At 37.1% G+C, this 14,300-nt stretch overlaps 1 protein-coding gene across 1 annotated transcript; it reads right to left on the reverse strand.

Annotated features, from left to right (window-relative positions):
- Positions 1 to 128: 128 nt before the first annotated feature.
- On the reverse strand, positions 129 to 14,279 carry LOC139947883 (polyribonucleotide nucleotidyltransferase 1, mitochondrial-like). The gene is made up of 25 exons (XM_071945761.1): positions 14,101 to 14,279; positions 13,217 to 13,277; positions 12,446 to 12,520; positions 11,983 to 12,088; positions 11,476 to 11,525; positions 11,244 to 11,307; positions 10,606 to 10,767; positions 9,980 to 10,166; positions 9,300 to 9,351; positions 8,620 to 8,677; positions 8,350 to 8,446; positions 8,128 to 8,230; positions 7,572 to 7,642; positions 7,074 to 7,110; positions 6,743 to 6,806; positions 6,038 to 6,127; positions 5,309 to 5,362; positions 5,081 to 5,190; positions 4,313 to 4,384; positions 3,708 to 3,852; positions 3,013 to 3,096; positions 2,605 to 2,711; positions 2,195 to 2,250; positions 1,679 to 1,757; positions 129 to 1,425 (listed from the first exon to the last, which is right to left on the reverse strand). Exons 1-25 carry the CDS (start codon positions 14,277 to 14,279, stop codon positions 1,264 to 1,266), a joined length of 2,325 nt encoding a protein of 774 aa, XP_071801862.1. The 3' UTR covers positions 129 to 1,263.
- Positions 14,280 to 14,300: the final 21 nt, after the last annotated feature.

A 14,300-nucleotide genomic window follows, 5' to 3' on the forward strand; every position in this document is an offset into this window, starting at 1 on the left:
AAGTTAACAAGAATTGTGTTCCAACATTCCATACCATTTTTCAAAGGTAAAACAAGTTGAAAATTATTTTGAAATCAAGCCCTAGTCGTATACATGTATGTAATGTACCATGCACGTGCTGAATAATTGCACCAGCTCGTCTTGTATTATTATCTGTTATAACAACTCGTGCACTTCAAATGAAAAGTATTAAAGAACAGTGTAACAAAAGTGGCAAATGATGCGTTAAATTTGTGTACGATTTTTAGAATCACCTTGCACATAACATGAAATGAATTGAGTAAGTCGGTAAACAATTTTGGCTTGTACACGTGTGTACTCTACGTTACTAGGCTTTCCACACTTACACAGCTAGCACAGAAATTTGCCGCTTACACGTAAGCGCAGAATGGGGACTGAAGCGCAGAATTAGGCCCAAATATTAGCATGCCCTAAAATCTCGTCCATGGAATACATTCCAGACCTAATTGAATACAATCGTTTGTAATTTAAGATGACCCTTTATCATAGTGGAGCTATTTGCAGGCCTAAAACTTCATTTACGAACATGCTGAAAAGGAAAGACCATTTTGCAAAGGGCACTTCCATTTTAAAATCTTATAGTCAATAGGGAACTTTGGAAGGGCATCAAGGCCAAGACTCGTACAGAGGCCGTGGCCTGTGTGTAATTCCAGGCCTGTGTTTGGCGGCCATTTACAAGAAATTTGCTTTGCCACTGGGTACATGACTCAGTTCATGATGCTCAGTTCATGATGCTGCATAACAACTGAGCGCATGCCCCACCAAATTCCTCTCTTTCAAATGCACATTTTTGTACCATAAGTTTGTCATATTTAACAAAACTAAAACATTGGGTTTGTAGTAACACCATTTGTGCATCTATTTGCCAGGTAGATTTTGTTCTTTAGAGAACTGTCTTGATTTATATTCTACTACCACAGAGTAGATATTCAGAATTCGGGAGACTTCTCAGTTCTGAAAAGAACTGTCCTCCTTTCTACAATCTGCAGATGACAAATATTCTCTTTCTCTACATGTTTTGAAGGATATGTCCCAGTTTTAGGTCTGTATGCTTCGTTTTTGAAAGGGCAAGAGCATCAAGGCATTTTCTCCTTGGTAAAAGGCACCCTATGAGGAAATTGTAAATTTCTACTGTAGCATTTCAAGGGCACCAAAGCAATGACCAGGGGGCATGGAGGCAATCGCCTTCGTTGCCTGCATGAAGTTTCAGGCCTGCATGAAGTTTCAGGCCTGCAGTTCTCTTCATGTAGTTTTATTGCCAGTAAGATTCTTGATGAGAGCCGAGGCAGGGGCCATTAGAGCCTTCCTTGATAACCTCATCTTGCCACTGACGGGGTCTCGACCAAAATATTTGACGGAGATCTCCTGGCCGACTTCAAAGCCCAACGCACTTGGGTGGTTGACCTGAAAGAGAAACAAATTCAGACTTGGGTTTTACAATCTGATTGTTGTCTTTGTACTTATTACTGTAATTATGTTTGGATGGAACAATAAGCCTCCAGCCAAAGTTCATGCAAGTTGGGTAAAAGAACCCAGAGTCCACTTTTGTTAACTAGGGAAACTAAAGCAAAAACATAAAGCCTAATTCTATGCATTATTAAAAGTTAAATCAAATGAAGATTGAACACTTCTGTTTAATTAAAAATATTCAACTTACCTTCCGTTGGTCGAGTTGTGAGTTATGCAGCAGTGTAGGTTGCATTGTGGGATACAGTTTGACCATCACACCAGCCTCTCTGCATGAAAGAACAATTTTAAGAAGTCAACAGTGATCAAAACAAATGGATGACAAATCAATTTGAACATGTCATGAAATCTCCACTGATCTTATCAAATTTGTTGTTCACTGGATGAATATTCCACCTTTTTACATGCATGATCTTCGGTCCTTGGAAATAAAAATAGGACAATTTTATCAAGTACAAGGGCCGTCCTGACTTTTCGGGACTTATTAATAAAACTTTATATTTTTCCAAGGGCAAACAAATCGGAGAACAGACTTAAGTAGGAAGAACATCTTGCCTGTTTTTAACACTAGGTTAGATCTCTTACAGTTGTTCCCTTATCCGATCCACGCTTAATCATAACCATCTCATGCACATTAAACCCTTCCTTTCAGCATAGTGTTGGAATGCTGTTGCAATCCAGACTGAAACAGGTCAACTATTCTTACCTAACTTCCATGATTGTTGCCACATATATAGCTCCAAATGCAAGGTCTGGCTCCCTCTGTTGGAAAAGAAATAACGTCAGTCCCAAGTAAATGTTCATTTATCTCAAGTCAGTGTCTTGTTGGGAGACACTGCTCTAGAATGCAAAGGTCGTGGGTTGAATCCCACCCGAGTAATATGCCTGTAATTTTGTTCACAGAGCTCGCAAAAGTACTGAGAATACAGTGCTAACACACATCGGTGTATAAGGGTAAACCAAAATTAATATTCTTTATCCTTGATGCAAATTTCCATCTATTATACATGAGGATTAAAGCGTCCCAAACTCTCATACATGAGGATCATGCTGCTGATCATCATCATGCCAGAAAAACAAGTCATTTTTATAATGTCGATTAATACAGAATCTTACGTCCTCTTCCAACAACTCTTCAATGATTTCTTTAGCCTCTTCCATGGCGTTTGGCGTTGGTGCAAAGATGGAGAAATGATTCTCATCCAACTGGGAGATTGTTACCCCTGGTAGAAATAACAAACGATAAGAAAAACATATGTTACACAGTTTTGGTACCTTTTGTACATGTAGGTCAAGTTTTTGGCCATGACATGAATACTTACATAATAAAATTTACCTTACATAATAAAATTTTAGAAGTTTCAGCTTCATAGGTCATCAAGTTTTTTCGAAGAAAGAGTGAAAATCACAGAGAAATGTACAGAAATATTTTAGTCAATACAACTAGTTACCAGAAATATAATTCTCAGTGTAGATACCCAGCCTTTTTTTGTTTAAGAAAAAGAACCATGCTTGTTTTCTTACCCGTTTCTGCCCGTATTTTCTTCAGGTTGTATCCCCCTGGTCCAACAAACTTTGACCTTCTCGGGATGGGTACTTCAAGGTTTTCTGTGTGTACCAATGAAACATAAAGAACCTAACAAATCAGTTTCATGACTTCCGTTGTAGACTTCTATTTACCAAGTTAGTTTTATTTATAATTTTTTGTATAAGGCCTGAAGGCCACTTGGGCTACAATCAACTATTTGTTTCAGAGGGGCAGTTACCACCTACTCCTGGGGCTGAAACAGGGTTACCCCCCTTTACAGTCCATATACGGATGTAGTCTTGGGTACCATCCATCAGATGCATATCATCCAGCAGAAAGCACCACCTCCCCAACTTAAACTCTTGCATTAGCAGAAGTTGAACTGTACACTTCTTTCAGTGATTTGGGATTCTGTGGAATCTCAATTTCATGCAGCTGATTCTGAGAGGGTATTGCTTAACAATTTTCTGCTCGGCGGAAATTTAGCAGGCAACCACAAAGACGGTATAATATGGTTCCCCACTGAAGCCCCATTTTTAAAATTAATTTAAAATTAATTTTTTATTTTCCAGCATTGATAAATGTGCTTTTATAACCTGATTAATTATAATCTTAATTATAATCAATACACAAAGCATTCAATTAACATGGCCGTAGCGTAAAGATAATTTACAGAACTGAAATATTTTACCTGTGACTGGGCTATTGTCCTTGTGTCCATCTCGTGGTTTGGCCAAGGCAGTTGCCATAATGTTCAAAATCTCACTCTTGCCTGCCGTTGCGTGCTGAATAGCTTCATGTATGATCTTCATTGAAACTGGCAACTTCAGATCAGTCTGTTTAGGAAAAGACAAGACAGAACAAAAAAAATTTGTATTCATATTCTCATATTCATTATCAGTTTTAAGTTAATAACCACACAGAAATATGACTGTTACGAAAACAGTCTGACCAGTCTGTCTGACCATTTGAATGATAGAATGATTTTGAATGATAGATAAGCAATGCCAGCCTGCATTATGGTATAGTGTAGTAGGAATGCATCTACACAGTACACAGCCAACCCTCCTACTGTCTGACCATTTAATGCCATCCACTGTGGCTTTGAATGAAAGATAAAAATTACCAGCCTGAAATATGATAGAGTGTGGTGAATGCATCTACACAGTACACAGTCAACCCTCCTACTGTCTGACCCAGTGAGCACTATGAGCATTATTGAATGATGGATTTGGGTGTTACATGTATATAAGAAGGCACTATTATTTCTAATGATGAGAGACAATACACACTTACCTGTAGTGCTGTTATTCCTTTCTTAGTACCTGACATTTTGAAGTCCATGTCACCCATGTAGTCCTCGATACCCTATCAAATCAAAATCAAATCATGTGATTTCAGCATTTCTACTCCTGAGCACGTTTTCATAGACGCGCTTAAAGGCAGTGGACACTATTGGTAATTACTCAAAATAATTATCATCATAACACCTTTCTTGATAACGAGTAATGAGGAGAGGTTGATAGTATAAAACATTGTGAGAAACAGCTCCCTCTGAAGTGATGTAGTTTTTGAGAAAGAAATAATTTTCCACGAATTTGATTTCGAGACCTCAAGTTTAGAATTTGAGGTCTCAAAATCAAGCATCCGAAAGCACACAACTTCGTGTGACAAGGGTGTTTTTTTCTTTCATTATTATCTCGCAAATTCGGCGACCGATTGAGCTCAAATTTTCACAGGTTTGTTATTTTATGCATATGTTGAGATACACGAACTGTGAAGACTAGTCTTTGACAATTACCAATAGTGTCCACTGTAAGCACAAAAAGTAGCTCAGCACAACAAAATTATGCTATAAAAATGTCAAAATAGATTAGTTGCATATGACGTCGCAAGCTTGAAATAGCGCCCTCACTGAGGTCTATGAAGACCTATCAATGGCTTAGAGTTGAGAATGGCCCATACATACGTGCACGTTTCCATTGTTTGACCTCAGAAAAAGGGGCAAATACAAGGTAATTTAGATAAAAGACAGAAGCTCCTCGTCCCAAAATATGAACTTACCAGGAGGTCTGTCAATAACCTGTAGTCAGTGATGTTATGTGAATCACCAGGTTCAGTTGCAGTCATTAAACCAATGGCTACTCCAGCTACTGCATTGCTAATTGGTACCCCTTCAAGAAAAAATACATGATTATCATTGATTTGAAAAATAATGGTTTCTTCAAATAATCAAACGGTTTTAGTGGAAAATACAAATGAAGGAAAACAGAAAGGAGAATAACTTGTTACCTGCATCCATTAGAGCTAAGCTGCCTCCACATGCTGAGGCCATAGATGAAGACCCTGCAAAACAAAGCAAAACAAAAATAGTTAAAACAGTCTTATAGATACCAACTACAAATTCATGAGAAACTGGTATTTTTAATAATTATGACAATAGTAAATAGTTTGTATACAGCGCTTTTTCACATTCGATGAGTGTCTACAAATTTCAACAGGTATGAAGAGCTATGCTTAAAACCTATTTAATCAAAACAGCACCTTGTAATGGTGATATGGCGCAATCTACTGCCAACCATGCCGGAAACACAGGGGCAAATCCCTTCTCTTAGCAAGTGTACTAGGTTCTCTTACATTTCATTGCACAATATACAGAACTTGCGAAGGACAAAACAAGGTTAAGTACGTTGCTCAAGGTCACAAGTGCCATGACCGAAACCTAAACCCACACTCTGGCAAAATTTGACATGTTCTCCAAGATACAAGTTCTGAGTTTCTATTTTTTAAAAGCATTTGTGCAGAGTCCTACTCAGATATGGCCTCAGAGTCACATCTAATGAATCACATGCAGTGCACTGCAAACCAAAATCCCCAACAATCTTCCACCATGCACAATCTCACATCTCTCCATCACTAAAACTCATTTAAGGAAATAAAAAAGCAGTTTTATTTGTTCTGCGCACATTCTTATAAGATATTCAAAAGCAGTCTTGTGATTTGTACTGAGGATCATCTTACCATTTGATTCCAAAACTTCACTGGTGAGCCGTATTGTGAATGGAAAGTCACTGGGTATCACCGGTTTCAGAGACTTCTCTGCCAGGTTACCTGGAAAATGTGCGAAAATTTTCATTCATTTCACATAATAATTTGACCCTAGGAAATGTTTTAGGTATATACCCTAGATGTCAAGTTACAGACAAACAAACTCTTCAAAGGTCGAAAGCTAGTGTCCAAAATGGTGGCCATGGCAACAGCTACAAAATTAAAACAAAAGAGATGTTAATCATTCTCCCTGGATAGCATATGTGCCCAATTTCATGGAGCTACTTAAGCACAAAAAGGAGCTAAAAAAGCACAACAAAATTATGCTTACCAGCAGACTAAGGTTACCAGCCAAACTACAATGTAACATGAACAATTTGTGACTGATATCCTGTTCATTTCTGCTAAGCAGAAAATTATTGAGCAATATTTGTTGCTTAAGCAGCTCTATGAAATTGAGCCCAGGGGCTAACACTTTTTACTGTCCACTTCGTTAAACCATTTAGTCAGTTTGGATATGGTTTTCAAAGTCTTTTTTTTGCGATTACACGGTTACAACTGATGAAGTGTCCCAACTCTACCGCGTAAAGGTCTAGTGTGCACTATCTAATGGTACCATTTGAATATTTCCTCCTTATATTCCATTGGTTTTCCTAGGGGTAAAAACTCACTCCTTACCATGCCCAAGTTCCCTCCTTCCAGCCATCAATCTTCCAGTCTCATTGGTTGCATATGGCGGAAACTGCCAATTAAAAATACAAATAAATATCGTAAACAACGGTCAAAGAGCTTTCATTCATAAATATTATTTGTTACATCTGAATTTTCACTGAACAAAGTGGCATGGACCTTTCTCCTTTTGAAGTACAATCATTATGTCACCAATCACATGTATGAATTTATTTATTACACATCCAGTAGCACAATTAGCACCAACATCAATTTGTCTCACCTGTTTTTACAAGTCAAATTTGTTACACTTGAACGATACACTTGAAAATAAACTCACCTCATAATGTAACATGAAATTCTTGTCTTTCACTCCACTGTCAAAAACAAAAACATTATAAAATCAAATAATTTTCGGGGGGAAAACCACAAAAACGATTTTCAGGTTGATCAGGTTGCTTCCTTAGAGATTGGCAATGAATGTGCTTTTCCAAAGCAGGCAACATTAAAAACATCCAGTCAAAATATAATAAAACGTTTTTCTGTATTTGCATCGCTTAAGAGATCCTTTATTTTCTTCTTTTTTGTTACAAAATTAATCAATATAAAATGATGCTTGGCGATCTTAGATGTTGTCTTTGTACCACAAAACTCAAATCTATTCTCAAAACTTATCTTGTGCCACAGGTTTTAGTTGGGATGATTATCAAGTTGGGACGGAACACCTGTGTGTCTTTCATTTGTTTTGGGGTTTACTGCAGCTTAACCACCCAGCAGGATGGATATGTGCGCATTACAAGTCTGTACCATTATTTGTATTACTGTTATGACTACGTACCCTGCCATCTCCATGATTGGATCTGTTCTAAGAGCAGATTCAATAGAGTCAAACGTCACTGTACAAAGGCACTAGGAATAAAAAGGACATTAATATGCAGAAATCATTATGAAAAACAAATGTTTTTGCATTTAATATTCCTTACAATAAGAAAAAGGACAAATTCAAACTTTTTGACACTGACGTCACAAACTGACACATAGTGTACCTGTATAAACCATTTTTCCTTTTCATGCAGTATTTTTCTGACATGTTTATACAATACTCGTCAAGCAAAACAATTTCCAAAATTTCTTCATGATAATTATGTATAATAAGCTTTACAGTAAAATGAGTTTTTCCAAAGACTGTGCAAGTCTTGCACAAATTCAAACATTGGGACTCAATAAAGTGTGCAAGTTTGTTTTCTTATGTGGGACCAAAGTAGTCCCAAAATTATTCCAATATGCGTGAGTCCTGCACAGTCTATTATAACATTTCAATCACAAAAATATTGCAACGCAATCATCAATCCTATAAAATAAAATAAAATAGGTGTAATCTCATTGATCCTTACCTGCGTTTGACCTCTTTGAAACAGCGCTGACCCATGAAGAGGTTTAAATAGATTGACTTCACATCTAATATCTCTCAGCTGCTTTAAATCTCGTCCGTCACACCTTCAAAGGAACATAGTGTAGCTTTTAAAAACATGGTGTATAATTTAGAAATCAAATAATTTAGAAATCCTATAGAGGACACTTGGTTCCATTGCCGGAATCCTTCAATAATTGCTCACCTTCTGTCTTGCTCTAGTATGAGACTCCTGAATACTTCTTTGGCAACAGTGTTGAATGCTTCATTGATAAAAAATGACTCTTCAGATGGAAATAATTCTGAAAAAGGGAAAAAGAATTATTAAAACATAAACATCCATGTAAATTTATTTTTGAAAATTTAACTAAGGTGTAGTTTTTTAAAGAATAAATCAAACTGACTCCCAACGTAGCACAAGCAAAATTTATAATGTGATAATGTCAGGTGAATCGGGTCTCTCCATCTTTTTTACCTTGTATTTGTTCAATAAATTCATCTCGGACAGCTGAAGAAGCCTGATCCCTGGAAAACTGAATAAGGAACAAAGGAAGTTCAGTTCTGATTTTCAAGTCAAAATACCCACCTTCACCCTAACCCTACATAATATGTTTTTCAACTATCATGTATCAATCATAATCAAGTAGCATTATACAAAAACCTGTGCACCAAATTTATTTATTATCTCATGCTACTGTGTTACTTGGGTAATTTCAACATATGTGTTTTTTTTTTGATGAGGTACAGCATTGAAATAAATGTTACTGAATTGAATTGAATTGAATATTCTTCATCCCCGATGCAAATTTACTTTAATTCAAAAAGACGTTAAAGTTGCATCAGAGATAACATCTATCAAACTACAAGTACTTTAAAAAAATAAAAAATAAAAAATAAATAAAAAAAGTTGTTATAACCGACTCTACATGAGGAGCAAAAAGAAGGAAAACCCAAATAGGACAGGTTTTGACTGACCTTATTTAAATTGTTGGTTTTATTTATTTTTATTTAGATGCTTATTAATGGAGGGCAAACACAGCAGGGAACAACATATGACACTGGTATTGGTAATGAAGTTGTTATCATTGTATTACTGTATTATAGATTTAATAATTCAGACGTTATTGAGGTTTTTATATAACATTCCATCTTTACCTTATCGTGTGTTACATCTGTATAAACTTCATAATATCTATCTCTTGTTAATCTGAAGGAGACAAAATACATAATAAAAAGACATTTACAAATTGATATATTGAATTAGGGAATAACAGTGTTCGGACTTCACTGTGGTAATTACCGGGTTGGTGGCTGGCGCTGTTAACGAACCGAGCCGAAGCAGGGTCCGTTACCAGCGCCAGTCACCAACCAAGGTCATTACATTGCAGTGAAGACCGGGTTCGAACACTGTTATTCCCATTAATAAATACCTTTTTAACAAAATAAACGGCTAAAATTTTCAAATTTTTTAACTTTTCTCTCGGCGATACTTCTAGACATGTTCAGGGGTTTATATTGTTGGGAATTTTGTTTAACTTTTGTTTATTATGCAAGTTGCCAGCCACACAAGGCCTGAAGGTCACTTCAAGGTGTGGGCTACAAATCAACTATTTTTCAAGGGGCTGTTGCCACCTACTCCTAGGGCTGAAACAGGGTTACCCCTTTACAGTCGGCTTGGGTATCATCCATCAGAAGCCTGGCAGAAAGGACTTCAAAATAATCATGGTTAAGTGTCTTGCTTAAGGACATAAGTGTCACAACCGGTACAATTGATTGCAGAACCTTAGATTGAGGGTTTGATGATGTTTTCTGAGACAAAAAGAACTGAACCTCACCTACTGACAGCCTCGACCACTTCCTCTGAGGGCACAAAGAGTTTCTCAGGAACTCTCTTGTCCTTGCCAGACCTCTTGGCTAGTTTCTCTATCTGCTGAATTATGACCTGGGTTTCCTTTAAGCCAGCTCGGATGGCCTTCACAAAGTCATTCTGTAAGATGTTGTCTGCTGAAGCTTCCAGCATGACTGTGTAAAGAAATAAAAATATTAAAAGCCTTCGACAAGGACTCTGCTAGGGTCAGGTCATTAACTATTTTTTGCAAGTAAAAATATGTTTAGGTTTAATGAGGCATTTATTGTGCAGATGTGCAACTTTGGGCTGCATTTTGTAACCACTTCACCTCAGATGATGTCTTTATCGGATTTGCCAAAATCTTTTGCTGACAGCCTGTTTTTGTTGGAAAGCAGAATTATTCTGTACATAGCATGCCCTGCATGGAGCTGCTTAAGAGCAAACATTTGTTCAGCACAAAACAATTCTGCTTACCAGAATAAGAATATCTGCCAAGGTACCAATATTGCCTGGTTTCCTGCTTAGTTTTATAATAAAATTCTTAGCAAATTCCTCTGCTTAAGCGGATCTATGAAATTTGGGCTGTGGTTCTTGAAAGCTATTAAAGCTTACCTATGCTGCTCTTTCTTGCACCAGCAAGCACCAAGTTAAGACGACTCTTACTCAGCTGCAACCTTGTGGGATTAATGATGACGTCATCGTTTACGAGGCCAACCCTAACTGCACCCACTGGACCATTCCATGGGATGTCAGACAGGGCTAGGGCTGTGGAGGCTGCAGGGATAAGGGGAACATTGTATGGGGACGTATCACTCATTTTTGGCCCTTTGGTTTGTGTTTGTATTTTTTACCTGTGTTCATATTTGTGTCATTGTCAAGTGACACTTTCAGCTACTGCTGCTGGTCATTTTATCTGTGACTACTAATACAAAATATAAGGCAATACGAAGAAAACAAAAATTCTTATATAGCACATATCACCATGAGATCGCTATGCACCGTAAAGGGAAAATCAACTATTGCACAAAGTAAACAGATGTGTTTTCATCCAGGTTCCAAATTGTTCCGACATTTGCCAATCTAGAGCAGATGTCTTACCAACTAGACCACTGAGAATGCTCAGTAGCTAGAGGCGATGCGAATCCTGTATTTTGGCAGCGGGTACCACAATGATTTAAGCGATGTTAAATTTGTATCGATGCTCAATAACGCTTAGCCATGACATCCTTTATTGTTCATACCGTACTTACCAGCATTTATACAGACCACATCAGAATCATGAGCTCCGTCCACAGCAAGAAGATTACATACAATCTGTAATTAAAAGAACAAATTATTGATTTGACACACAGACATCATTGGGATTGGTGTCCAACTCAGGTTTATTTACTTATGTTTTGCTCAGCAAACAAATATGCTAATCAACAATTTCTGCTTAACAACTTTCTGAAATTGGCACTGAACTGAACAAATATTACCAACCTGCGTTTCGTAGAAATAACCCTTCGGAAACAGCGGCCTGATTGACCTATCTGTAAATACATCAAAAGAGAATAAGGAAGCATAAATTTCAATTTAACAATGCTGCATCATTATACATGTTTAGTTGTGTTGTGTTATCATTTAGCCTTCAAGAAAGATTCTGATAGAGTCAAAATGTCAGGCTTTTAAAAAATGTGTTAAACATTACCAGTTACCACTCGTCCTTTTGATTGGTACACATTTTTCAATACCGTTTTCTAAAATGAATAATAATGAGTATGAACCCCCCCCCCCCATCCCCAACCTCCCTTCCATCATTTAAATTTTAAGCTTGTGCATGGAAACTATTAACTGAGTGGGCTCACATTAATAGAGTTGCCCCAGTCTCATTTATTTGGATTTGTGTTCACTCTCGACAGGTTCGTAGTGTGACTTTGTACTGCTCAACAAATTATTGTCTGACAAACAAGGTTTTATTTTAAAGATTGGTTGTTCTACATCACCGACCAATCATTCTGCTTGTAAGAATCTCCAGGTTACTGTTTCCCATCTCTCGTCTTAGGTGATTGGTTGGAATTCTACCAGCAGCTGCAGCCTTTTGTCTGTAATCAACCTGATGAGGGTAGGTGCATACATTAAAGCAGCTGTTACAATGAGATTTAAATATTTTGGTCTCTTTTAAAATTACGTTTTTAATTGTTTTTTTTTTACAAGTTCCAAAACAAGGCTTAAAGCTATTCTTATTTCTACAATAAAGACGGTTTAAAAACATACTAGATTGTTGGGTGGACTTGCTTCTTGAAAAGCTAAACCTAAAACTATTTTCTCCCAAAGGGTTTTGACTTTTGATTTGTTTTTGTGAAAGAATGTTTTAACATTCTAGTTCTCTGAAATATTTTGACAAATTTGTCTGTTCCATGGTTCTGAAGAAAACAAATGATGAAAAATAGTTTCTTCATCGTCCACTTACTGTTAATGGAAGGAAGTTTGTTGCTGTAGGCTTCTTCCTTCCAACAGCTGTCACAAGAACTGATGTATCACCCAACTTGAATGAAAAAAACAAAAGCAAAATGAAAATCTGAATGAAGGTTACACTTTGATATAGAACAACTCCCTTTTAATTACGACATTTTTTCGTTTTCTGAGCAACAAGTGTCTTTTAAACATGTTGACCCTATTGGAAAAACATTTATTGCCCCCTAAAAATGTGTGTGATAATTCCAATAGGATGCTTTGTCAAATAATTCAAACTCAGATCCAGAACATTCAAGATATTTGAAAGAGAACAACTTTGATCCAAGCACTCTTCTAATTACAATTAGCACATATCAGGCCTCAAGTTACACAATTTTTAGAGCAAGCCAAAATTTGGGAGGAATCAAGTCCACTGGGTAGGGCACCAATGCAAAACAAGTTGTTTTTTGTATCATTTGCAAAATTTGAACCAAGGAAAAAAGTTCCCAAAAAGTAGCCAGCGGCAAGGAAACCCAGTAGGTGAAATCGCCAGCATCCGGGGCTTCTGTACAACACTGAAAATGTTTGTAAATATTTAACTTCTACTAAAAAGAGGCATGAGGGCACACAAGAATAAAGGACACAGCAATAATGGCTGTAAAGAAGGTAATCTTCTTAGGGCACAAGGGCATCAACTGCACTGACCGCTGGTTATTTGAGGCTTGGTACTGTAAAACCAGTCAAATGCAAGTATTAATTATAAACAAGTCATATATAAAGTGTGTACCTGAGCAACTGCACATCCATCTGTTAATCTTGCTAACTTTCCAGTTGATAAATGAAGTGTTCTTTAACAACGAAAATGAGAAAATTATAATGTAAAAATGAAGTCAGCAAATGTTATTGTCAGGAAGCTGTTTTAGCCAATGTGGCTCAATAATTAATGTCCTTTTCGACCTCTTATTCAATATTTAATTCAAATTTGAAGTATTTATAAATGTAAAATTGTTGTAATTCAGCCTTTCTGCAGTGACTCACTGCGAGGACAGTTTTTTAATAAACCACTCGATATGTTAGACCCAGTGACTGGGGCGCTAGATTCCTTTTTTCGAAATGTTGACAGACCGATAATGTAAAAATTTTGAAAAAGGAATCTAGCGCCCCAGTCACTGGGTCTATTCAATCATATGTCTATCTTGCTGTCTATCATCATCTGGATTTACTACAAATAAAATGTATGTATCCTCCATGGTATGATGAGGTTTGTGGAGATGATTGATAGCAGTATAAACAAAATACTTCTGCTCTGTGTTTAGTGTGAGTGCGACACTCAGTTCATGACCAGTGCTGTTCATGACAGTTCTAGCTTCTACTTCTAAATCTAATTCTATTTTTGTCTACTGTGACAGTCCTGCTTCTAACTAGGAACTTCAAGGCCCCCACCCAAATGAATGGGCCATAATAGATTCAGTGTGGATCACTCACTCACTCACTAGCTAGATTAGGCACTGATGCACAAAGCACAAAGTCACTCCACCACACCACACTCACTCACACTCACAGCAACTCCTCAGAATCACACACAGTACACAACGGTCATATACACAACACTGCTGCACAGACCGATGACAGACAGTGCAAATCTATCTGCGAATAAACAAAAGCGTTTACTTGTTTCCAACAATGGCTTCAACAGAATCTGTATCATCTACACTAGAAATTGGTTTCATATGCTTCCATCTCCTAACTGTACACTTTCGATAACAGTTTTCACATCTCCAAAATAGTCTATTGATCGGTAAAACGAAAGCATTTTGAGCAAGCATGATTTTGGTCATGGAGGCTGCCATCTTGTTTACTTTATCCTCGTT

Source organism: Asterias amurensis, chromosome 1 (assembly GCF_032118995.1).
Source record: "Asterias amurensis chromosome 1, ASM3211899v1".
Taxonomy (NCBI): Eukaryota; Metazoa; Echinodermata; class Asteroidea; order Forcipulatida; family Asteriidae; genus Asterias; species Asterias amurensis.

Bases quoted from the DNA above. Each gene is read 5' to 3' on its own strand.
- LOC139947883 (XM_071945761.1), bottom strand. From the start codon at position 14,279: ATGGCAGCCTCCATGACCAAAATCATGCTTGCTCAAAATGCTTTCGTT. The intron at 10,768-11,243 runs GTAAGTACGGTA...TTATCCCTGCAG, and splicing joins TGTGGTCTGTATAAATGCTG to CCTCCACAGCCCTAGCCCTG. The intron at 7,111-7,571 runs GTACGTAGTCAT...TGTTTTTGACAG, and splicing joins CCAATCATGGAGATGGCAGG to TGGAGTGAAAGACAAGAATT.